Raw genomic sequence first — 26,547 nt, 5'->3', positions numbered from 1 at the left:
GGAAAAAGCACACAGGAACATCCAGTCACAGGAACAGACTCTGTTTTACTAAACCATCCACTGTTTTTCCTTCTTTCCAATGGGGGCTGTGACTGAGGCCCTGTGCTGCAGATTTCCTACATCTTCTCCTTAGCGTGGGCTGCATTTCCCTGGGAGGAGTTAGGTTCCTTGTCCCTGTGTTCCAATTTAGGGGCTCCTCCCAGGCCTGATTGTCACCAGCCTCTTCCTCGTCCTCCTCTATACAGAAGTCCTCAAGAAAGGGTATGCTGGCCTCTGTGAAGGGGGAGATCAGGCATGTTCCAGTTTCAGAGGCTCTGTCTCTACTTCCAGCAGACTCTCACCTCCCAACCCTGTACCTGGTTCTGGAACCTCCACACCCTTGTTCGGTTTGCTGTCTTGTAACAGCTGGTGGATGGTCTGTAGCTTCATGTGCAGAAGCTCCTGCTGGGCTCCAGCCAAGGTAGTCACACTGCAGATATGTCCATTCAGAGGCTGCCCGATCTCCGTCCCCACCTCTTCCACCTACCACAAGCTCTCTCTAGCTACAGGGTCATTGCTCTCCTTACCGCTCAAAAAGCGGGTCCAGCTGGGCCATCAGACTGTTCAGGTGTTGCTCTGTCTGGACAAGCTGTTGTGTCAGCTGCGCCAGGTGTTGCTCTGGGGGTATGGGAGAAAAGAGCAACGGTTACTTACTTTCTGCTGTCCCTTAATCCCCCACCAAGCACAGACCTCTGCAAAACCCACCTGACTGCAATGAATCCTTCTTGTCTGCCTCCTCTTGGAGAACAGCAGCCTCATCTTTCCCCTGCTGTGGAAAAAGGCAACGGGGATACTGCAGCAACAAGGACCTCAATAATCTCAGTCTCCAAAGCCAGATAAAGGCCAAGGATAATTCCAGATAGACAAAACGAGTGGGTTTTTTTTTTTTTTAATCTCAGAGAATCACAGTCATATCTATTCCAGCTCCTCATTCAGAACAGGAAGCAATGTCAGTACACCCCATGAGTGGTTGCTGTTCAATCTACTAAAACACCTCCAGGAAGGAGAAGCTCTATTGTTTGATAAAGCTCTGGTTTAGTTTATACACAAAGCCAGACACAGTCCATCGCTATCTTCTTTTCATGGTGCTGAGCAGAGCCTTCCAAAATCATCTTTTCAACATGACAGCCCCTCAGGTATTTGAAGGCAACGGTCGTACTCCCTGTCTTCTCTGATTTAATAGCACCAATGTTTTTCAGTCAGTGCTCATTTGACATGGTTTTCTCTGGGTGCTTTACTCTGGTTTAAGAGATGGCATTACCGACTCAATGGACATAAGTTTGAGCAAACTCTGGGAGACGGTGAAGGACTGGTAAGCCTGACACGCTGCAACCCATGAAGTCGCAGAGTCAGACAAAACTTAGTGACTGAACCACAACAATGCTCTTAGAACAGTGCCCTCAAGAAAATTAAGTTTCTTTCAGGCTATACTTGGGTCCAAGAATAGAATTTATCAATCCTTGTTAAATTTCACCATTAAATTCAGCCCCTCATCCTAGCCTGTTAAGTCTACTATGGATCATGATTAGCTAGACCTCCTAGTTTAATGTCATCTCCAAATTGGCTCAGTCCTCTATTTCCCAACGTAAGTGATAGGGCCAGGGCTGAAGAAAAAGCCCTGGGAGGTACTACTTTCCATTTCAACAGTTTTAATTCAACAAAATGTACTGTCAGTTCACATTTCAGGGCCTCCTTCCCGAGGATAACTTGAGACTGCTTAGTTCCTTGAACTCTAAAAACTCTGGCTACAGTAATCAACTGCTTGTGCCAAGCTTGGGAACTCACTAGGAACCGCACTTACTATAGTATGGCCATTTGCTGGGTTCAAATCTTAGGGCCACCAGTTACTATCTCTGAGTGACCTTGAGCAACTGACAACCTCTTCACTGGGTTGTTGGAAGGACTAAATGTAATGGTTACTATTTAAAATTAACCAAGGGCCCTTCACATCTATTACCTCGCGGGATGCTTTAACTAACCCCATCATGTTGTAAAGTCAGGGAACTCCTGTCTTCATTTTACAAAATGACGGGAAAACGTGTCTTGTTCTTGGTACCATGGCGCCCTCATCGAGATTCAGGGCCGGGGCATCCCCACCCCTGGTCGTCCCGCACCTGCAAACACTTGTACAGCACAAAAGCCACGGCGGCCGCGGTGTACAGCGCCCCCAAGGGCAGCGCCCCGGACCGAGCCCGCTCGCGCTGGTTCTTGGACGGCGGCGACTGCCGCCGGGGTTCCGCGGCCGCAGGGCCGACCTGGCCGGCGTCGCCTGAGGAGGAGGGCAGAGGCGGGTCAGTACAGCTGGGGCTTGGGGCCTGGGGGCAGTCCCAGCCTCCCTCCAGCAGCCCTCGCTGGTACCTGGGTGTGCCCGGCGGTCGGGGCTGCGGCGGTCTCCGAGCACCTCGGGCAGCGCAGACACAAGTAGCAGCCCCAGCGTACCCGCAAGCGACACCACGCTCGCCATAGCAGGCCAACACGGGAGACCGCGGGAGACGCCGGCGTTGTCGGACGCACCGGTGCACGCGCACGCAGGCGCGTCCCCCAGCCCCAGCTATTCCCACCCCGGGCCTCCCAGGGAGGTCACGCCCACCTAGCGTGTGGGCGGGGCCAGGCCTTATTTGCATAGGACTGAGGGCTTAGCTTAGTTCATTTGTGAAACTAGTTCATTTCTTATCTCTATATAGGTGTTCTGTTAGCCAGAATGCCTCCAGAAGACTACATTCTTAGAAGGTTATACAGGGAAGTGGTTTTTAATATGCCACACCACCAATCTCCTCACCCTAACTTAAAATAAATGTCCTCCTCGAGCTATAAAGGGCTTGAATGCCCCGGTAAAAGGGAAGTTCGTGCTGAAGGCCTGTTTCCTAGGCTACATACGGAGGACTAGTTCCTTGTTTGCGCCTAGGGGAAAGTCCCCGGACCGTGGGCAGAGAGTGCCACGTGCCCGTGCACGTAGACTTCCCCTGCTTCTCACGACTAAACCCGCCAAGAAGCGATCCTACCCTGGGGGTGGGGAAGCCGAGCGGCGTGTTGCGGGGTGTCATCCGTCAGCTTCTAATAGTTACGCAGGCAGTGCGCCTCCATGCGCACCAACCTCACGGGGCTCATTCTCAGCACGTCTCATTTTAACTTGAGCGACTATATAGCCAGACTGTCTATTAGCTGTCTCCGGGACGTTTCGAAGTCACTCTGTTTCTGCACAGCTAACATCCATATACAACTTTCAGATCTCACTTTCCTCCTGTATGTGCGTGTTCCCTTCATAAGTGGAAGTGAAAGTCGTTCAGTCGTGTCCGACTCTTTGCGACCCCATGGACTATATACAGAACCCTTAACTTCTGGCTTATTCATTAGTGCAGCTATTGTACTTTCTTCAAACCACTATTGCATGTCAGTTATATTTCAATAAACCATTTAAATTACTTAAAATTAACTAATAAACTAAAATTAATTACAAAAATAAAACACAACTAGATTGTAAATTCCATGAGAGCAGGGGCCATATCTCTTTTTCTTTACCATGTTTATTCCAATAGCCTAGCACAGCACCTGACACTAGCAGGCATCAGGTGAATCCTTGTTGAATGAAATTAATGTGTTCAAGACGACCCAAAAGGTAAATATAATTAAAGTTTTTTTTAAAGAATAAGGAAACTAAGGTTCAGGAAGGTTAAGTTTGTAATCAGGTAAGAGGCTGGCAGAGATTTCAACCCTTTTTTGTTTGCATAAGATCTGCCACTCATCACCACCTATCGTCTCTCCTGCTCCTTCTCCAGTCCGAGTTGAGTAATCCTTCTCCTTTCCACACTGTCTTTTAATTGTCTAGGATACATAGGGCCCTATTCCTAATTAGACCAAGAACTCTTTGAGGGAAGACACCATTTCCCACTCACATTTGTATCTCCAGAGCTTGACATATAAGCAAGCAATCGGTATGTATGTATTAAACAAATGAGGTATAGCTGTGCTAGATAAATGAATGAAATACAGGTATATCTTTTTGTCCTTCCAGAAAGGAAGTGGGCAGGGCAGAGAGAGACCGTCACTCAGGACAGTTGTCCTGTCTAGTGGAATACCCAGAGGCAACCTGGCTTGGCAGTCTAAACCCTGACACTAAGCCAGTTGACATAATCAATGTAAACAAGTGATTCAGGCCAGTTGTAATATGATAAATGGCCCCCAGCTGATTGTTGCCTTTAGGGAATTCGGGCCCACTATTGCCCTTCTGATTTTTTTCCAATAGATCAATGAATCGGGATTTCAAAAAACTGGAACTCCAGTTTTTAAAGGTTGACAGCGAATCAGTGGCATAGGAGTGAGAGTCGCCTCAGTCATGTCCAACTTTTTGCGACCCCATGGACTGTAGCCTGCCAGGCTCCTCTGTCCATGGAATTCTCCAGGCAAGAATATTGGAAGGTGTTGCCATTTCCTTCTTCAAATAAACAGTAAATGAAACAAATAACAGGGCCCAGAAAATAATAATAATAAGGGCCAGAAATTCAGACAGTGAATTATCTCTTTTATTGGAGTTTGTAGATATATATCATGACAATATAAAAAGAGTTAAAATTGAATTTACATTATGGAACAAGAAAGGGTAATGAATTTCTTGGCTACATTATTGTGTTTTTTGAGAAAGGGGTAAAAAATTTGTACCTACATAGTAACCTAGCTGAGTAATGAATAATTTCTTTTTCTAAAGTTAACTTCTGAAAATTTGTCAAAAATAATTTTGGCATATTCATATTCAATAGAGAATATAGCTACATTTGTCAATTTCCACCCATGGTTGATTAAAGAATACCTTTTATTAATTTTCATTTCAAAAAAGTTTCTTTCATATGAAGCAACAGACACACAAATGGGAAAAGAAAGTCTTAAACAAAGGGATGTTTGGCAGAGATTCATAAAAGTTCCATTTCACAGTAAATTCCAGACATTTTCAATATAAACAAAAACTAAGTGGTCACCTAGAATGGCAGAACTAAACTACTCAAGCTCAGTTTACTTGACTTTTCAATCACTGTGCTATCATTGTTTGTTTTTAAATCTATTGGTTAGATGCAGGAATATGTAATATTATAGGAGTTGGACACAGAAATTGTGCCCAAACCAAAGAACAATTAAAAACTGTTAAGAACTAATTCTGGATATAAACAGCCAGCTGTATACCTAGGATTATACAGCTGTATAACTAGGATTCCACAGATTAACTTCCATGCAGATTATAATATATATATTAAAAAAACAACAACAAAAAACATTTATTTGGCTGTGCCAGGTCTTAGTTGCAGCATTCAAACTCTTAGTTGCAGAATGTGAAATCTAGTTTCCTGACCAGGGATGGAACCTGAGCCCCCTGCATTGGAAGCATGCAGTCTTAACCACCGGACCACCAGGGAAGTTGTGGATTATAATATTTTTAAAGGGTAAGTAACACAAATGTGCTAATTTGAATTTTCAGTTCAGTCGCTCAGTTGTGTCCAACTCTTTGCAACCCCATGGACTGTAGCACACCAGGCTTCCCTGTCCATCACCAACTCCCAGAGCTTACTCAAACTCATGTCCATTGAGTCAGTGATGCCATTCACCACCTCATCCTCTGTTGTCCCCTTCTCCTCCCACCTTCAATCTTTCCCAGCATCAGGGTCTTTTCAGATGAGTCAGTTCTTTGCATCAGGTGGCCAAAGTATTGCAGTTTCAGCTTCAGCCTCAGTCCTTCCCATGAATTTTACATATTTGAAATTTGAATTTTACATAGTATTAAAACTCATCAGTAACCACAACAATTTAGAACATATATCTACAAAATTTTTCAGAGGGCTTCCCTGATGGCCCAGTAGTTCAGAATCGGCCTTGCAATGCAGGGGATATCAGTTCGATCCTTGGTCAGGACGATGTCAGCAGAGCAACTAAGCCAGTGCACCACAACTACTGAGCCCTCACTCTAGAGCCCGAGAGCTGCAAGTACTGAAGCCCCCTTGAGCCTGTGCTCTGGCAGCAAGAGAAGGCGCCACATTGAGAAGCCTGAGCAACACATTTAGATAAAGCCCCTGTGCTGCAACGAAGACCCAGCACAGCCAAAAAATAATTTAAAATACATTTTTCAGAAAGGAATATTTTATCACTGATTTTTTTTTTTTTTAGAATTGCTGGAACATGGTGATAATGAAAAGGACACTGACTTTTAGTGAGTTTTGTTTTTAAGTTCTTTACAAACAATACCTTATTGCTTAGAGTGGCAGGACCTCTGCTACCATCCCCACCCCAGGCACACTGCTACAGTGATTTTAAATCTTTGAAAAAAAAAAAAAATCATATGGGCCAGACAAAACAGATCTCTGAGCCCTGGTCCAAGGTTTATATTTGGAACTTAGAGTCCCTCTTCCCACATCAGTAGCATCCCATGTGGCTGGGCTGTCTCTGGGCGGGGCAGGTACTTGGCCGCTCCCTGAAGTGAACAAGTGCAAACACTGGGCTGGTTCCCAGGACAGGACTGGGCAGAGGTTTCTTTACTTCAACTAACTTTTGAGGTTCACAGTTCTTAGGGACAGCTTGGATGAAGTGGACTGGAGGAGGGAGTCAAGCTTCCTCTATCGTCTAAATCTATTACTATTATACCAGTAATAATAATAACAAAAGTCATTCTTAACCCCTGTCCCTTGGTTGTGGGGCAGCCTCAGCATGTGGTGGGACTGTAGGCAGAAGGGGGCCTCCTCATCTCATTTTCACTTTGTAGCATGCCCACTGAGGATTATGTCCTCCCTCTCCTTATTCTCTGTCAAGGGACTCAGTGATGGAGAGAAAAGGCAGACACCCTGGGGCAGAAAGTAATCTCCATCATAAGGCCTGGCTTGTCTTGTAGGTCCTGCCTCACGCCACTTCTACCCGCCTTGGGGTCTTCATGAGCTCCCGTGCCCAGTGTTCAATAAACTCAGGCCTGCCTCTTTTCTGACTGAAATGGGTACAGAGACAGGGGAAGGGTGGGGGTGGGGGCGGAAGTTTAAGAGCTACTGGGTGGCGCAGGTGCAGGCACAGGGCGGTGTCTTTGTTCTTTAACTCATCCCTCCCCTCCCCCTTGCTCCCCTCCCCCTTCCTCCCCGGAAATCAGCGACTTTGCCACCACCGATATTGGAGATGCTGAGCTGTGGGGGTCAGGCCCAGAGAGGGGTGGGAGTAAAGGGGGCTGCCACAGCTGTCAGATCATAAATCAGGCTGATCCTTTGGTTCAGGCCAGGATGACTACAGCAGGCCAGAGCAGACTCTACAATTGCACGGATCATCGCACGGATGAGCTACTGACCGGTGAGCTGGGCGGGGCAGGGGCAGGGGGAGGGGTCACGTGGCCCCATGTCCCACTTGCTGGGCCCTGGAGGGTTAGGCTGGGCAGTAACACTCCCTCCCCACTCTCTCACATCCATAGGAATCCCCTCTCTGACCAAGGGGTGGGGGCTGTGGGCCCTCTTAGGGGCTGTGACCCTGCTGCTCCTCATCTCACTGGCTGTGCACTTGTTCCAGTGGACCAGTGGCCGGAGCAGGAGCCAGCCAGGACATGGACGGTGAGTGGGGGGCAAGAAAGATGGGCTGATCGAGAGTTCCCCCCTTACCAACAAGTCACCTCTCATCCCCTAAACTCTGTGTTGCAGCTCTGGGGAGTCTGTGGAAGACGTCCCTCTGTATGGGAACCTACATTATCTGCAGACAGGTAGGAAGCTGGCTAAGGGGAGGGGTGCAAGTGGCTAGGTCCTGGGTGCAGGGGGAAGAACAAGATGTGACCAGACTCCTGTTCCCTGCCCCAGGACGGCTGTCTCAGGAACCAGGGCCAGACCCACAGGATTCAGCCCCTGGAGGCCCTGCCAGGGTGAGTCAGTTGTGGCTGAAGAGGGGAGGGAAGGTAGTGGGGGATTTCTCAAGCCGTGAGCTTCTAACAGCCTTGCATCTCCAGGCTGCAGAGGAGGTGATGTGCTATACCAGCCTGCAGCTGCGGCCTCCTCAGGGCCGAGTCCCCAGCCCTGGAAGCCCCATCAAGTACTCGGAGGTGCTGCTGGACTCCGAGCCAAAGCCCCAGGCCTCAGACCCTGAGCCAGAGCTCTACGCCTCAGTGTGTGCCCAGGGGCGCAGAGCCCGAGCTTCCTTTCCAGACCAGGCCTATGCCAACAGCCATCCCGCACCCAGCTGAGACAGGGGGCCGTTACATTGGTTACTGCTATCCCGTCTGGGGCCGTGACTGTTTCCCAACCACCCCCTGAAGACAGGCAGCCCTTTCTCAGTCACAGGACTGATGGTCCCTGAATTTCCTATCTGAGCTGTGAGGGAGACCTCTCAGAGGAATGGCAGGCCCTGTTTCTTGAGGATGGAGTAAGAAAAGGCAGCGGCCCCATCCTCCACCTCTTTTTCCCCCCTCTATCTGTTCCTCTCAACCCCCAAACTCCAGATCCTTCCCATTCCACACCGTTTAGTCTACCCCTGACAACTCCGTGTCTCCTCAGACACTGGAAGTGGGCAGTAGGGGAGGGGTAAAGAGTCTGCAAGGTCAGTGAGGGGTATCCTCCTCAGGAGCCCACAGGCTGGACGGGTCCTGGAATCCGGTGACCTGAGAAACCCAAGCCTGGTCTCTGACTTGAGAAGCCTGGCAGAACACCAGTCTCCATCCTGCCGTCTCTGTCGTGTGCCAAAGTTTTTAAATAAAACTTCTGAAAAAAGTGTTTCGATTTGACCTAGAAAGTGACACACACCTGCAACAGGCCCCACATGGTGGGCGTGTGAAATCTGCTCTCTGTGCAGAGCACTTCTGGGAGCATCTACCTGGGGAAAAGGGGCCGCAGCATCAATGATGCAGGGATGGGTGTTACAGGTGGGGGCCGGAGTCCAGTTGCTAGGCCGTCCCCAGGGTTTGCACACAGAGCCTCTCCACTCCCATCACCTGGGGTCTTCAAGCTTCCCAGCCTCTGACCTACCTGCCCAGGGCCATCACCCACGACCTGAGGTCTGGGCCATTTCCCCCTTCAGCCTTTGTCGATCTCCTGACCGACTCTACTGAGGTTTGAGTGGAAAACAGGGAGAAGCTGAGGCTTTTACTTCCAAACTTCTCTCCTTTCCACTTAGAGTCCCAGAGAAAACCACAGAGTAGGTTTTCTAGGCTTCCTGGACCTCTGAGGACCCCAACCTGGGTCTCCCCAGAAGAGGTCCCAGTCGCGGTTAACAGCAGGCAGCTGGGGCTGCGTAGGAGGGAAGGTGGCTTTAGGGGCGGGTACCGGACGTGGGGAACCGCCGGCAGGGATGTGGGGTTCTGAGAGCTGCTGTGCTAAAGACGACTCAATGTGCCCGAGGCCCGGGAGACAGGAGACCCTGACAGTGGAAGACGCAAGGCCTGGGGTCCAGCCAGCCTCCTGGGACGAGCCGGGAACCGCGGCGGAGGTCTAAAGCGCCCTCAATCCAGGCCGCAAACCTTGGCCCCTAGACGCCTTCCCCTCACGGGATTCACACAACGCCCGCGGTCTCGGCTCGCTCAGAACTAAGCCCCGAGCGCCCCCTCCCGACGCGACGCGGCCTCGCCACCACCTCTGCTCAGGCCTATTGCAGCTCGGCCCACAGCATGCTGGGAGATGCAGTCCCGACCCCGCGGGACTACCCTTCCGAGTCTCTCCTGGGACTTCGCTGAACTCGGGCCATGCGGTCTCCGAGAGGCGGCCGTCCGTCTGAAGCTGGGTGCTATTTGAACTTTGTTCTCCTTCCAGTTGCCAAAGCCTGGATCCTCTTCCTTCTCTTTCTTCTACAACTCTTGGATTTTTCTTACCTTCTCATCTTGCTTATCACCGAGGCTCGTCCCCTAGCCTAGGTCCTCATGCCTGAACGCCAGGACTGTGGCAACTTACTGACTGATCCCTACATCAAGAAAATAAGTCGGGGCAGCCAGATCCGCCTCCGACACCTTCTAAGGTCCACTCCCCACCTCCAGCCCTTGCCACGTCTCGTTAGCTGACCATGAAATACCTGACAGTTCTCTCCCCTTCTACAGCTCCAGGTGCTTTCCTTAGCAGCTTCCCTTCCCTCCCTAACGTCTATTTCCAGCCAGAAGGAGCGCCGTGTCCTACGCAAATTCCCAGGGGTGGAGTCAGGGGAAGTCACCATGGTCGGGGTGGGTGTGTGTGTTTGGGGGTGGGAGAAGGAGGTGCGTGTTGCGGGGGGTGGGGTGGAGTACGGTGGGGAGGTGGTGGTGGCAGGAGGGCAGCCCAGCTTTCCCCCTCTTTCTAAGATTCCAGCTGGGAGGATAGGATTGCGCTAAAGATGCGAAGAGGCAGGGTCTTTGGGACAATCAAAGGCGCAATAATCTTCATAATTTTGGGAGATGGTGAAGGACAGGGAAGCCTGGCGTGCTGCAGTCTGTCGGGTGGCAAAGAGTCAGACACAACTTAGCGACTGAACAACAAAGGAATTACTTCTAGATGGGGAAGGGCCTCAGAAGCCCTTCAGCCAAGGCCCCTCCAGCGTTGGCCTTGCTCTGCACTGTCAAGATAACGCTAAATTTACAAGCTAGTTTTGGCTACAAAGGAAGGGAGACAAAGCTGAGACACGGAGACTGACCAAGTCTTAATGATTTCATTTGAAGCCTTGGATTCAGCCATGCCCAGAGCTAGACCAGCCTCCTGAACTTTTTGGTTATGCTGCTGCTGCTAAGTTGCTTCAGTCGTGTCCGACTCTGTGTGACCCCATAGACAGCAGCCCACCAGGCTCCCCCGTCCCTGGGATTCTCCAGGCAAGAATACTGGAGTGGGTTGCCATTTCCTTCTCCGTTTTGGTTATGTAAGCTAATAAATTCCCTTTTTTTGCGTAATTCAGACTAAGTTAGATTTTTTTTTCCTCTCTCAACCACGAGTTCTGACTAATTCTGTGGGGAAAAACCAGCTGATCAAGGCCAACTGAAAATGCTAAACCTCTGAGATCTTTCCTTATTGTTTAACTCCACCAACCACCCTCCTCTGATTTAATAACTATTCTATCATGCCATTTGAGCCTAAGAGATTTCTGCATATGGTGTGAGTTAATCTAGTCTCTCTCTTGCCAAGCTTTTACATTTCTAGATGTAAAGGAAGCTGACAGACCTGACCGAAACTTATACCCACTGCAGAAATCACCCTGTGAGCTTCCAGAGATTGGGAACTCACTTCCTTACCAAACACTGCTTTCCAATCTTTCTTATTGTTATAACTTCTTTTTTTAAGCAGAATCTACTTCCCTGTTACTTTTGTCACCAGTTCTGCCTCCTGAGCTAGAGTTATACCATCTTTTACCTCCTGTACATGACAGCCCTGGAGGAATTTGGAGCCAGCCTTGATGGATGGCCGAGGTCTCCCCCCTCCACCACCACTTCTTCCCAGGAACAGCTTTCTAAAGTTCCTTTTACAGTTCTTTTATAGACCATATTTGCAGCCTACTCATCCTAAGACGTGAGGGCCTCTCTCTTTATTGGGCACTTAATCCACAGGACCTTTGTTGGAAAGAAATACACTCCTTTAGCCTAGCTTAAGTAAAGCGGTGTTTATTGTAAGGACACCTGGGTATTTATGAGGCTGGATGGAATGGGAATCCCATAACAGTGTCTGCGATCTGACTGGGCATATGCAGACTGTTATTATCTCTGATTCTGGCATCACTGGGGACCTTGGTGACAGGAGGATGTGGGTCTTCACACTCCTTCTCCTCCAGCCCTGTGAATCACTCTGTGTCTGCTTCTTTTATTTTTTCCCCAAATTTCTTACCACTTTGCTAACCTGCTTCCTATCCCTTAATGTGTTTTCTCTACTTCATGCTTCTGCTTCCTCACAACAGTTTTATGTTTCCTCCTCTGTCTCATGATCTCAGTCACATGTTTAATTATAGGAATAATGTGAACACATGGTTAAGAAAATAAAATAGATCTAAAGGGTATACAACAGTGGTACTCAACCAGAAGTAACCGTGACAACCCCAGGGGACATTTGGCAATATCCAGAGACATTTTTGATTGTCACAGCTGGAGAGGGAGTGCTATCAGTCTGTGGTGGGTGGAAGCCAGGGATGCTGCTAAACACTCAGATCAGTCACTTACAGCAGACAATTTCTGGCCCCCAAAGTTAAAAGTGCCAAAGTTGAGAACTCCTACTAGAGGGGGGAAAAAACGAAGTAAAAGGCCATCCCCCGCCCACCTCATTCCTACACCCAGCTGTACTTCCCAGAGGTACCTACTGTTCATGACTTCTATTTTTAAGTCTTTGGTAAATATCATTGTGCATGTGTGCTAAGTTGCTTCAGTCATATCCTACTCTTGATGATCCTATGGAATGTAGCCCGCCAGCCTCCTCTGTCCATGAGATTCTCCAGGTGAGAATACTGGAATGGGTTGCATGCCCTTCTTCAGGTGATTCCCCAACCCAGGGATTGAGCCCAAGTCTCCTGTGGCTCCTACATTGCAGATGGATTCTTTACCACTGAGCCACCACCCAGGAAACCCAGAATATCAATGTATCTGTCAATTATACTTAGACTACCCAGAATGAGGAGATTCTGGGCATGTGGCAATCCTACAGGAGCTTCCACACTTCTCAGGCAACTCCCAGCTACAGGTGATAAAGTTTACATGGGCTCTCCTGAACTGGCTGAGAGAATTCCCTGCAGACAAGTTTCTGGAGAGCAGCCTCAGGACAGCAAGAAATCTCAGAACAGTCAGGTTCCCAAGAACAATGAATGGCTTTGCTGAATTTCCCTGACTCTCCAAAAAACTCATGATGGATCATCTTTCTCAGTCCTTGAGGCTGGGAGAATGCAAACAAACCAGAGGGCAGAGAGACCTGCTAGAGGAAACAGACGAAACTCTTACTGAAGAAATGAGAGCCTGGAGGAGATGTGTGTGAAACTCAAACACAAAAGATTTCCCTGAGCCTGAAAATATGTTATCAAAACTAAAAATGTTTATAGATAAAGCAAAGGTGAAGCTAAAACTCAAAAACAGGTGTAGAAAAATCAAATCGATGAAATATCTCAAAACATGTAACAAAAACATGCGGATGCAAATCATGTGGTCAAAGATGGGAAACTGGAACAGACCCAGGAGAGTTAACTGCAAATTCTATGAGTTCCTGGAGAAAAAGGAACAGGAGAGGAGAGGTCATAATTAAATCAGTTCAGTTCAGTCACTGAGTTGTGTCCGACTGTTTGTGACCCCATGGACTGCAGCACTCCAGGCCTCCCTGTCCATCACCAGCTCCCAGAGTTTACTCAAACTCCTGTCCATTGAGTTGGTGACACCATCCAACCATCTCATCCTCTGTCCTTCCCTTCTCCTCCCGCCTTCAATCTTTCCTAGCATCAGGGTCTTTTCAAACGAGTCAATTCTTCGCATCAGGTGGCCAAAGTATTGCAGTTTCATCTTCAGCATCAGTCCTTCCAATGAATATTCAGGACTGATTTCCTTTAGGATGGACTGGTTGGATCTCTTTGCTGTCCAAGGGACTCTTAAGAATCTTCTCCAACACCACAGTTCAAAAGCATCAATTCTTCAGCCCTCAGCTTTCTTTATAGTCCAACTCTCACATCCATACATGACTACTGGAAAAACCATAGCTTTAACTAGACAGACCTTTGTTGGCAAAGTAATGTCTCTGCTTTTTAATATGCTGTCTAGGTTGGTCATAGCTTTTCTTCCAAGGAGCAAGCATCTTTTAATTTCATGGCTGCAGCCACTGTCTGCAGTGATTTTGGAGCCCCCCTAAATAAAGTCAGTCACTGTTTCCACTGTTTCCCCATCTATTTGCCATGAAGTGATGGGACCAGATGCCATGATCTTAGTTTTATGAATGTTGAGTTTTAAGCCAACTTTTTCACTCTCACTTTCATCAAAAGGCTCTTTAGTTCTTCTCCGCTTTTTGCCACATCCATTGGATCATCGAAAAAGCAAAAGAGTTCCAGAAAAACATCTATCTCTGTTTTATTGACTATGCCAAAGCCTTTGACCACGTGGATCACAACAAACTGTGGAAAATTCTTAAAGACATGGGAATTCCAGGCCACCTGACCTGCCTCCTGGGAAATCTGTATGCAGGTCAAGAAATAACAGTTAGAACTGGACATGGAACAACAGCCTGGTTCCAAATTGGGAAAGGAGTACGTCAAGGCTGTATATTGTCACCCTGCTTATTTAACTTATATACAGAGTACATCACGAGAAATGCTGGACTGGATGAAGCACAAGCTGGAATCAAGATTGCCAGGAGAAATATCAATAACCTCAGATATGCAGATGACACCACACTTATGGCATGATTAAATAATAGATGAAATATCCCTGAGCTGAAGAAAGACTTAAGTTACAGACTGGATCTATAGGAAAAGACACACACTTATGAAGGCAGTTGAAAGGGACAAACTTCCAGTTATAAGATAAATACTAGGAATATAATGTACAACATGATAAAAAAATTAAGTCTGCTGTATGTGACATATGAAAGTTGTTAACAGAGTAATTCTAAGAGTTATCACAGGAAAGCATTTTTTAAATACTTCTTTAAATTTGTATCCATATGAGATGATGAATGTTCACTAAACTTATTGTAATAATCATTTCATGATGTATGTACATAAAATCTTTATTTGTACACCTTAAACTTATAATGTTAATTATATCTCAGTAAAACTAGAAGAAAAACCACACACTTAGTCATATACAATTTAAAATTTCTAAGCTCTAAGGATATGGGAACTCATACACATTTTCATGCAGAAAGAAGTTCCTTTCTTCTTATCTGCTACTTTGGAAGTTAAAAGACAGCAAAATCGAATGTGAGCTAATGAAAGAAAAGGCCTGAAATCCAGAACCAGCCAAGGAAGAAAGAAAGGTATTTGAAAATTTGCAAAAACCACTCAGTATCTTATCTGAGAAATACTTTTAAGATTTTAATGAAACAACAAATGAATCGGAACAGAGACTTCAAGATAGGGGAAGATGAAGAGGAAAGAAAGCAGTGGGGAGCAACGAATCATGACCTATATATTTATACCTATATGTGTATTTATAACATGTAATAAATTGCTAAATAAGGACCCTTGGAACAGATGTGAGGGGCACACTGTGGAAGACACTGTGAGGGAAATTCTAATAAGGACTAAATTACATCAATAAAACTCTGGAATCAGGTGGTGGGAATAAGGGGAAGGTAAGTGTTCTAGTGCCTAAAGGGGGAGGGATTGGGAGGATGAGAGGGGAGCGAGGGGGCAGGGAAAATAAGGAAGTGGAAGATAAACCGAGTAGGATGGAAATAGCTGTTCTGGGTTCACACACTGAAGAGGCATGGGTGCCGATATAGAGGGCAGGGCAGGAACTGTTGCTGTTGTTTAGTTGCTAAGTTGTGTCCGACACTTTTGCAACCCCATGGACTGTAGCCCGGAAGTTTCCTCTGTCCATGGGATTTCCCAAGCAAGAATACTGGAGTGGGTTGTCATTTCCTTCTCCAGGGGATCTTCCCCACCCAGGGATGGAACCCACGTCTCCTGCATTGCAGGCAGATTCTTTACTCCTGAGCCACCAGGGCAAGGGATGATAACTAGTAATAGAAGGATGAACTCCAAATAACAAAGGGGAAAAATGAACAGCCATTCATTCAATCCAGCAAAGGTAAAGAAAAGAAGAGTTCACAACAGTGTAAAGAAATTTAAAATAAGTAAGATGGAAATTATAAATCAAATACATCACTCATTACATAAATATGAGTGGACCGAATTCCTCCATTAAAAGGCTGTCAGACTTTGTTATAAATCAAATTCTGGTTCATATTATTTAAAATAAACACACTTAAAAAATGGTAAAGAAACTTTCAATATAAAGATGTAGAACAGGGATAGTAAGCAAATAAACAGAAAGCAGGGGTAATGCTGATCTCCAACAAAGAGAATTGAGGTTCAGGCTGAAATTGCTGTGAAGACTGCCCACAAAGTGGTAGGAGAGAACATTGGGGGTGATAGGACTCTTCTGTTTCTTGGTTGTGGTTACATGGCCAAGTACATATGGCCTAAAACTCATAGGCCTGTACACTTAAAAACTGATGAAATTTAATGTATGTAAAAAATTTTAACATACGTAAATTGCAATACAGCAGTACTTTGGCCACCTCATGCGAAGAGTTGACTCATTGGAAAAGACTCTGATGCTGGGAGGGATTGGGGGCAAGAGGAGAAGGGGACGACAGAGGATGAGATGGCTGGATGGCATCACTGACTCGATGGACGTGAGTCTGAGTGAACTCCGGGAGTTGGTGATGGACAGGGAGGCCTGGTGTGCAAAGAGTCATGGGGTTGCAAAGAGTCGGACACGACTGAGCGACTGAACTGAACTGAATTGAACTGAAAGCTGGCTTTAAAAAAAGAACAAAACTACTGTGTTCACAAAATTTAAATGCTGAATGAAAAAACAGTGTAATGCCAGAAACTCTCTCAATTACCCTGTATCCTATATTATTCAGTCTATCCCTGAAATACGATAAAGATAACAAGCTTTTTTTTTTTTAAAAGAGGAAAAATAAAGGGATTACTTATTTCAAAAAATTAGAAAAATAACAAGAAAAGAAGCCAAAGTAATCAGGAAATAACAAACGCTGACGTGAATGGAATGGAAAATAAACAAAAATACTAAAAAGCATACACTTTAAAAAAAAGTTCTTTAAAAGGGCTAATAAAATAGAAAAACATCTTACAAGCATAAGTAAAGAGAAAATAAGAGAGTTAAAAATAGAAAAGATTAGTTATGAGAAAGAAAACATTATTATAGATAGAAGAGAGTAAGATTTATTTAAAAGTGCAACTTAATATTCCTCAACAGCCAATTTGAAAATTTAGAGGAAATGGATACATTTCAGGAAAAATATAAATTAGCAAAATTGACCCCAAAGAGAAAAGTTTGAAAAGGTCAACTTATCTTAGAAAAAACTAGAATAGAAAGGTGATTAGGGATCTACCTTTGAAAAAGACTGCATTTAATTGATGCCACAACTAAGTGTTATCTAACCATCAATAAGAGTAATTGCCATGCTATTTCCATAGTGAAGATTATGGAAAAAAGAAGAAAGTCTCTCATATTTAATAAACAGAGCCAGTATAGCTTAGTACCATCCCCAATAAAAACTCTAAGTATTTGCTGTTAGGAAATCCTAACAGCAAATATTGTTCTTAATAGTGAAACACTAAAATCACATTATTGAAATAAAAGTTTAGACAGAAATGCCTGCTATTACCCTTGTTGTTTATCATATCTTGGAAGTTTTACCAAATGCAGTATAACAAGAGAATGGATTATTATGATTATCTGAAAAATTATAAAGCTATCTATCGTTTTTGCTGATATGATTGTATTATCAAAAACTTCAAGACGAGTTAAAAAAAAAACTAGTAAAAAGACAATACAGGGGCTTGCCTAGTGATCTAGTGCTTAAGAATCACCTGCCAATGCAGGAGACACAAGTTTGATCCCTGGTCAGAGAAGAGCCCACATGCCGTGGAGCAACCAAGCCCATGCAGTACAACTACTGAGCCCATGCTTGAGAGCCCACGAGCTGCAACTACTGAAGACCACGTGCCTAGAGCCCTTACTCCACAACAAGAGAAGCCACCGCAATCGGAGGCCTGCACTCCTCACCTCCCTCACTGCAACCAAGCAAAAGACCACATGCAGCAACGAAGACCCGGCGCAGCCAAAAATAAATAGACAAATAAAGTAGATATGCATGTATTTATATATATACATATATAGTGTGTGTATATATATAAAGACAATTAGGAGAGTTGACTGGATACAAGATAAAATAATGAAAGCAAATTGCTTTTTTCCTCAGTTCAGTTCGGTCAGTCATGTCTGACTCTTTGTGACCCCATGGACTGTAGCACGCCAGGCTCCCCTGCCCTTCCCCATCTCCCAGAGCTTGCTCAAACTCATGTCCATTGAGTCAGTGACGCCATCCAACCATCTCATCCTTTGTCGTCCCTTTCTCCTCCTGCCCTCAATCTTTCCCAGCATCAGGGGCTTTTCCAAACAGTTGGCTCTTCTCATCAGGTGGCCAAAGTATTGGAGCTTCAGCTTCAGCATCAGTCCTTCCAGTGAATATTCAGGGTTGATTTACTTTAGAATTGACTGGTTTGATCTCCCCAGCAGTCCAAGGGACTCTCAAAAGTCTTTTCCAACACTACAGTTCAAAAGCATCAGTTCTTCAGTGATCAGCCTTCTTTATGGTCCAACTCTCACATCCATATATGACTACTGGGAAAACCATAGCTTTGACTATATAGACTTTCGTCGGCAAAATAATGTCTCTGCTTTTTAATATGCTTTTTTCCTAGTCTAGCAATAAACAGCTCAAATTAAAAATGGGGAAATATGCACTAAAATTATCAAATTCTTAGAATAATAACAACTATAGTCAGCATCATAATTCCATGCACTCTTCTAAGCAATCCTCACAACACCCTCTTGAGATAGATTACAATTGCCAATCTTGATTTGCAGAAAGGAACACTGAGGAATGGGGCGATTAAGTGATTTACCCTATATCACTAGCTAGTAATGCATTAAGAGTTGAAATTTGAATTCTAGTAGCTGAGACAACCCTTGTAACCACTATAATACTGTATGTTAATTTAAAAAATTGACATATAACATTATATTAGTTTCAGGTATACAACATGATTTGATATTTGTATATATTGTGAAATGATCACCACAGTACCTCTAGTCAACATCCATCACTGCACATAGCTTTTTTTTTCTTGTGATGAAAACTTATAAGATCTACTTACTCTCTTAATAGGAATCTACTGTATAGTACTAGGAACTCTACTCAATACTCTGTAATGGCCTATACAGGAATAGAATCTAAAAAAGAGTGGATATATGCATATATATAACTGATTCACTTTGCTGTATAGCAGAAGCTAACACAACATTGTAAATCAACTATACTCCAATAAAAATTAACTGTAAAAAAACCTTAGTAATTTTTAAATATACAATGGAGTATCCCTGGTGTCTCAGACGGTAAAGAATCTGTCTGCAATGCAGGAGACCCAGGTTTGAACCCTGGGTTGAGAAGATCCCCTGGAGAAGGGAATGGCTATTCACTCAAGTATTCTTGCCTGGAGAATTCCACGGACAGAGGAACCTAGCAGGCTACAGTCCATGGGGATGAAAAGAGGCTGACACGACTGAGCCACTAACACTTTCACTTTCACAATATTATTAACTATAGTCATCATGCTGTACCTTACATTCCCAGGACTTCTTTTTTTAAAGTCTTTATTGAATTTGTTACAATACTGCTTCTGCTTTATGTTTTGGTTTTTTGGCTGCTAGGCATGTGGGATCTTAGCTCCCTGACCAGGGATTGAACCCTCCCCTCCTGCATTGAAAGACAAAGTCTTAACCACTGGACCACCAGGGAAGTCTCTAATTTTTTTTGTTTTAATTGACTGGAAGTTTTATAGTGTGTAAATTTAGTCAAGAATTTACTTCATACATACTTATATGAAGTCATACAATATAACTATAAGATACAAAGTGAGCGTGGGACAAACAGAAAATCAGCCATCTCCCAGGGAGTGAAAGTGCTGAGTCCTAACCACTAGACCACCAGGGAACTCTGTCAACCATCTCCTTGGAAGGGAAGATAAAGTATCAGAAGAAGGGACTTCCCTGGCTGTCCAGTGGTTAAGAATCCGCCTTCCAATGCAGGGGAAGTGGGTTCCATCCCTGATCGGGGAAACTGAGATCCCACATGCCACCGGGGCAACAAAAAATGTCCCCCATGACTCAACCAAGATCTCACGTGCTGCAACTGAGACCTGATGCAGCCGAATAAAGAAATAAATAAATGTTTTTTAAAAACCAGAAAAAAGTCAGGTCTCCCCAAATTAAAGTATACTGTTAGTTACTATAGTTCCAATTTGTATCTCAAAGAACAGTCAAGGACAAATATCTTTTTAAAAAGAAAGAGAGATTTGTCTTACCAAATAGATCAGAACATGCTCAAAGACTAGTTAATCAAATCAATAAGTAGAAGGGAATCAATAAGCAAACAGGAATAAAAAATTAGGTATATATGTATATCAGAACATGGCATTTCAGTACGTTGGAGAAAGTAAGGATGACATAAGAGACAGCCCTGGAACAGGTGCCTGTCCTTACTGAGAGCCAATGCCTGGCTGGGACTGTGTACCTGCTGGGCTTTTGTTCCAAAGCAGTGGTGCCTCGTCAGGGAGAACACAGCTTCTCTTGCAGGACACTCACAGCATCAAAACTGAGGTACTGAGACATTGACTTGGGTTCCAGGCTATCCTTGTGGGTTCTGGTCTATCCTTTCTCCCCTACTTTTCATCCACCTGCTTTCCAGTTTCCTGCCCTGCAGACCCCACACTTCAGCATCAGAAGCAAAGATAACAGCCTTCCATAGACTGTTTAGCTCTTATAGTTAGTTGCCCAGTTGTTTCTGACTCTTTGTGACCCCATGGACTGTAGCCCAGGCTCCCCTATCCATGGAACTCTCTAGGCAAGAATACTGGAGTGGGTTGCCATTCTTTTCTCCAGGGGATCTTCACAACTCAGAGACTGAACCCATGTCTTATAAGTGTAAGACGTATAATGTGTTGAGGTGATCCATTTATATATTGCATTATGGTTACCACCATGGTTAGCTAACACCTCTATTATGTCACATAGTTAACATTTCTTTTATGTGGTGAGAACAGTTTGAGCTTTGACTGACATACTAGATGAAAGATGTATAAGCTTTCACTGTATTATTCTTTCAACTTTCCTTTAGGCCTCAAATTTTCAAAATAAAATTCTCAGGGGGAGGGAAATACAAAGGATCTAACATTAATAGAAGAGCAAATTCAACTGGTTAGCAAACTTGAAATATGTTCAAATTTGTTAGGAGTCAGGGACATGCAATTTAATAAGGAGATACCACTTAGTGTCCACTCGGGAAATTTCCCCAGTGGAAAACTGGGGCTCACAGTTACTGGAGGACTCTGAAAGCCAGGGTAGACTATGTGCCCCCAGAGGTAGCTCCCCAGGGTGAGTTGCTAGGATGTACACCAGTTCCCACCAGTCATCAGTTAAGAGCTGTTCTGGCAGGAGGCACTGATTTCCCGCAGCTTCTCACTGCCTGCCAATAAAAAGCTGCAAAGATCCTGGCAGTTGGAAGAAGTGCACCCAGTGGGAAGGCCTGGGGGCCAGGGGTGTCTGAGGCTCTGTGTGCCTCCCCACTGCTACCTAAGTGCTTATCTCCACATTCTCCCATTTAAATTCTTGAAAACTAAATTCTTTTTTCCTTTTTGGCCATACCACAAGCGTGGCACGTGGGATCTTACATCTCTGACCAGGAATTGAACCCACATTCTCTGCAGTAGAAGCCTGGAGTCTTAACCATTGGACCACCAGGGAAGTCCCCTGAGAGCTAGCATTTGATAACCTCACATCCTCCTTGATTTCTAGGCCAAGCCACCCCAGAGGGGTGGTCTCTGGACAGACCAGCCTTGAATCTGCTGCCACTTGGTTATCTCAATCAACTGAGGTCAGAGGGGTTGGGGGGAGGGTCACATAACACAACGTTGAAGGTCTAGGGCTGCCTCATCAGTAGGGGTCTGACCCCTTAGAAGGGGCTGTAGGTGTGGCTGGCACAGTATTTGGCATTTGTGGTAAAGCAGCTGTAGTCCTGCTGGGCAGCCTTTTGTCACCTGCCCTCCTAGTCATATGGCTAACTCATAATGAACTTGTAGCCTACTGCGTGCAGTTTCGAGGTTGTAAAATAAGTGAGTTGAGCTCACTAAGATTCCTTCAAGCTCCAAACGACTGGTAACTGCCTCTTGCCTCAAACATTTATACATAAACTATCGTTAAGCCAGGACTGCCTCCAACTGATGCTTACATAAATTTTTTAAGCACCAAATTTCATTTCTTCAATATATGTTAGCTGTTATTATTCATCTTTATTATATCTCATTCTGTGGTTGGAGCCATCATCTTGCTCTGCTGCAATATTTGAATCATGAGTTTGCCTTTCGGTGTATTTGCTTTTCTGTAGAGCTCTGGGCCATCACCGTATATGAATGCGCTTTCTGGGTCGCCATTCAAGACAGGGCCAAGCAGAGGCCCAAGGTAGTCACTGGAGACCTGCTGGCACCCTGGCTTCCATGATCAAAGAGCTGCAAACCCTCTTAATGATGCTGTCCTCTCTCCTGCCTCTGAAGCGATTTAACAGACTTTCAGTGACGCTTTTGCTAAAATTGACATCTACAATATCTCCAGACAGGATCCCCTTAACTGATGTCAGATATCTAGACAATCCCATATTCTACAGATAGGAAATTGTGACTTGCCCAAAGTGACACACTGCGGCTGTGCTGGCTTCTTTATCTATACCAAGTTCTTTCCATTACATCATGCTTCCTCCACAGTTCAGGAAACTTATCTCCTGCTGCTGTAAAAAAATTACCATGAACTTAGAGGCTTAAAAAATACAAGTTTCTAATAAATGCTGGAGAAGGTGTGGAGAAAGGGGAACCCTTCTATGCTGTTGGTAGGAATGTAAATTGTACAACCATTATAGAGAAGACTATAATGAAGACTCCTTAAAAAACTAAATATAAAATTACCATATGATCCAGCAATTCCACTCCTGGGCATATATCTTGAGAAAACCATAATTTGAAAAGAGACATGCATCACCTCAATGTTCACTGCAGCAATGATTTACAATAGCCAAGACATAGAAGGAACCTAAATGTCTATTGACAGAGAAGTGGATAAAGAAGATGTGGTACATATATATGATGGAATATAACTCAGCCATAAAAAAGAACAAAACAATGCAACATGGATGGGCCCAGAGATTGTCACAGTAAGTGAAGTAAATCAGACAGAGAAAGACAAATATCATATGATATGACTTATCATATGATATGTCGTATGATATGATATGTGGAATCAAAAAAAGCTACAAATGAACTTACTTACAAAACAGAAATAGAATCACAGATGTAGAAAACAAAGTTACAGTTACCAGTGGGGAAGGATAAATTGGGAGATTGGAGTTGACATATGCACACTACTATATATAAAATGGATAACTAATAACGACCTACTGTATAGCACAGGGAACTCTACCCAATACTCTATAATGATCTATATGGGAAAAGACTCTAAGAAAGAGGGAGTATATGTATACATATAATGATTCACTTTTTGATACACCTGAAACTAAGACAACATGGTTAATCAACTATCCTCCAGCAAAAATTAAAAAACAAAATACAAGTTTCTTATCTTACAGTTCTGACACATCTCACTGGCTTAAAGTCAAGGTGTCAGCGGGGCTGGTTCCTTTCTGGAGGTGAGGTGAGGATCTGTTATTTTGCCTTTCCCAGCTTCTGGAGGCTGCCCACGTTCCTCAGCTCATGGTCCCCTTCTTCTGCCTGCAGCATCTTATTCATGCCTCATCTCTCTGCCCTGTCTTCCAAGGTCGAACCTCTTTCCTCCCATGACCCTGAAAACTTTTTCTTTTCAAGGACTTATGATTAGATTGGCCTTCAGGGTAAAACAGGGTGATCTCCCCATCTAAAGATTCTCAAGTTAGTCACATTAACAATTTCATCAGGCAAAGTAACCTCTGCACAGGTTCTGGGGGTTAAGATTGTGAACACTGGGGAGAGGCCATTTTTCGCCTATCAAACCCTGTCCGGAGATCAGGGCCTCCTGGAGTCAGTGGGTTAGGCTACTAAAGGTGGACAGAACCTGACTTTCAGAGTCTTGGGAGACTTCCTTGACTTCCTGATATTGGCTGCACTTCACCAAGCCCTTTTCCACACAGCAAATTCTTTCCCGATGCTCCTAGCTGGGCCCCCTCCTCTTGTCTACTGTAGAACCATTCCCTGAAATGAGCATGGAGGATCAGGAGAGGACAAAAAATAGGCTCTGGTGTTTGTCCTCTAGGATCTCAGCTGAAATTATGATCCTGGAAAAGCTGAAATGTACAGCACTGGCCCCTCAGCTCTGAGAATCCCCCAGGCATTCCTGACATTTGAGCAGTTGAGGTGCGGGTCAGACTTTCAGATGTCCTTTCTGATGTCCAGCCTCAGAGGGAAATATGTATGTCAATATCACAAAGATACCACGTGACACACTTGGGGAAGGAGACAGACCCTGCTCTCATAACCATCTTCCATACGATGATCTAGGACTGAGGGAATGCAGAGAGTCATAAGGAAATGTGTATCCATCACTAAAAGAGCTAAAGAGGACAGAGACACAGGCCAGGTGGCCTAAGACATCCAAAGCATTATGAGCGTGAAGTTCATTCAACCCCATTTGGGCACACTGCCTCCTGAAGCCTCTCCAACAGGCGAGTTAGGCAGCATGCCCATTGATTCCTCTTTTGAGCACATAGTGGTAGCTTGCTTTTGACATTTTACCTGGTACCCAGGCCCTGTTCCATACAGGTTCTGAAAACTGGGACATTATCTCCAGTTTACAGAATTCCTGCAAGTGTTCCTGCAATTGATTTACACACTTGCTGTCCCTACCCCAAGCCCTGTGCTCCACAGATTCAAGCGCCTTGACCGCCCCCACTCACCGCAGCTGCTCTGTACACTCCCACTCACTTTCACAGGCCCCCGAGGGCCCAGGAAGTCACAACATGTGCCACTGTCGCTGTCTCGGGGAGGCCCTGACCATGTTCCTCCCCCAGGGGAGGGGGCTGGGTTGTTGGAAACTAATCAAGCAGGGACGGTTAACAGCTGCAGGGAAACACCTTAGGAAAGAAATCATGAGCTTTAAAAGAAGGAAATACTTGCAGAATCTGTACCCATGACCTTTAAAGACTTCTGAAAATGGCCAGTCATTTCCCACCCTGGGAAAAAACCACAGCCATCACAGGCACTGTTCAGGCCACAGACTCCTCTGGGCTCACCCCCACGACAGGCTCGGGCAGAGATGGTCACCCCGTACAGACACCCCGACAGACTGCAGAGGCCTGGGGATGTGTGTGCGTGCCTACACACTCACACCCCTGTGGACGTCTGCCTCTCCCCCCGACACGTTTCTCAGGTGACAAATGTATTCGTCTGTGTCAGTGGCACTTTTTCTGGGGCAAACTGGGTGTCACTGTTGGGCACGGCTCCCGTCAGACTCACAGGACCATCTCAGCGCCCCTCCACACACCACTAACCATACACTGCAAGCTGCTAGCGTGTGGCGAGGACCTCTTTCCCCTTCCTTTTTCTTCCTCACAGCTGCGGTGATGGGGGAGGGGGGTTCTGAGGGGGCGGATGTCACCCACTTGGGGTGGGTTTTTCCCAATTCTCTACCTTATCTTGTCCCAGCTTCTTCTCACCCTCCAAGTGGGCCCTTTTTTGGGGGGGTCACATCCTGGTAAAAGAACTTTAGGGAGCACTTCTGCTCAGCAACACCCGCCCCCATTTCCTGTCCTCCATCTGCCAGGCCTCTTAGCCCCTGGTCTTTCCCCACAACTGCCCCCCCCTTTTTACTGGGGCTGTGTGTAAAACAACAATATAGGGGCTTCTTTTTTTGACCATGTCACATGGCTTGTGGGGTCTTAGTTCCCCATCCAGGGACTGACATTGGGCCCTTGGCAGTGAGAGTATGGAGTTCTAACCACTGGTGTGGGTGCTAAGTCACCTCAGTCGTGTCCGACTCTTTGTGACTCCATGGACTGTAGACCACCAGGCTCCTCTGTCCATGGGATTCTCCAGGCAAGAACACTGGAGTGGGTTGCCATTTCCTTCTCCAGGGGATCTTCCTGACTCAGGGATCGAACCTGAGTCTCTTACCTCTCCTACATTGGCAGGTGAGTTCTTTACCACTAACACTATCTGGGAAGCCTCCTCAACCACTGGACCACTGGGAAATTCCTGCAGGGATTTTTAAAGGAAGAATTTTACTAGGAAAGTAAGAGAGATGCCAGTACCCAACTAAGAAGATAGTAAAACCTTGGTTGATCCAAAGTCTTCCCGCTCAGAACCCAGCCATTCTCCCTCTGAGAAGCTGCAGTCCATCTTCATCCCCATGCAAGTCCTTTGTCCGTCTGTTCCTTGACCCCCAACAAGATGCATGAACAGTCAGTGGTGTGGGCACACACACGGGAGTGTCCCTGGGTGTCCCTTGCCCTCACCCCCAGCCCTGCTTGTCCCAGAGCTTCTGCCTCCTGGACTCAGCTTGCTCCGTCTAGCTGATACCAGAACACAGGGGTCACAGAGGCTGCCAAGCAGGATGGGGCAAGGAAGGGGCGGATGGGCCACAAGGGTGACCAGTAGGGCACCAAAGGTGGAGGAGGCCAGAGAAAGACTGTGGAGTAAGAGTCTGGGGGGTGTTTACACAGGAGACGCAATTTGGTTCCAGATCCTCTGCGTCCTCCAAAGTGCTGCCACATCTCCAGGAAGGGCTTGGAGTGAAAATTTCCCCAAGTGTGGGATTCCTGG

At 45.6% G+C, this 26,547-nt stretch overlaps 2 protein-coding genes and 1 long non-coding RNA gene across 4 annotated transcripts in view; 1 reads left to right on the top strand and 2 right to left on the bottom strand.

The window, feature by feature from the left end:
- Positions 1-20: 20 nt before the first annotated feature.
- Positions 21-2,576, bottom strand: CCDC107 (coiled-coil domain containing 107). Of its 2 annotated transcripts, none has more exons than XM_019966157.2 (6): positions 2,398-2,576; positions 2,154-2,308; positions 745-808; positions 567-657; positions 357-469; positions 21-273 (listed from the first exon to the last, which is right to left on the bottom strand). In XM_019966157.2, exons 1-6 carry the CDS (start codon positions 2,501-2,503, stop codon positions 26-28), a joined length of 777 nt encoding a protein of 258 aa, XP_019821716.2. In that variant the 5' UTR covers positions 2,504-2,576; the 3' UTR covers positions 21-25. The 2 variants fall into 2 exon arrangements, with proteins under 2 accessions (XP_019821716.2, XP_070650830.1); XM_070794729.1 differs by having other exon boundaries at positions 745-805.
- A 4,562-nt stretch (positions 2,577-7,138) lies between these two features.
- Positions 7,139-8,744, top strand: SIT1 (signaling threshold regulating transmembrane adaptor 1). Its single transcript, XM_019966154.2, has 5 exons — positions 7,139-7,344; positions 7,463-7,598; positions 7,686-7,744; positions 7,839-7,900; positions 7,985-8,744. Exons 1-5 carry the CDS (start codon positions 7,278-7,280, stop codon positions 8,216-8,218), a joined length of 558 nt encoding a protein of 185 aa, XP_019821713.2. The 5' UTR covers positions 7,139-7,277; the 3' UTR covers positions 8,219-8,744.
- Positions 8,745-8,892: 148 nt separating this feature from the next.
- LOC139184562 (uncharacterized) overlaps positions 8,893-26,547 on the bottom strand; it is a 19,519-nt gene continuing 1,864 nt past the window's right edge. Inside the window, exon 3 of the long non-coding RNA XR_011568098.1 lies at positions 8,893-14,106. This is a non-coding gene — a long non-coding RNA (uncharacterized lncRNA). The remainder of the gene's footprint in view (positions 14,107-26,547) is intronic.

The sequence above is a fragment of the Bos indicus genome, chromosome 8, assembly GCF_029378745.1.
Source record: "Bos indicus isolate NIAB-ARS_2022 breed Sahiwal x Tharparkar chromosome 8, NIAB-ARS_B.indTharparkar_mat_pri_1.0, whole genome shotgun sequence".
NCBI lineage: Eukaryota > Metazoa > Chordata > Mammalia > Artiodactyla > Bovidae > Bos > Bos indicus.
This window is presented reverse-complemented; position numbering and strand designations above follow the sequence as displayed.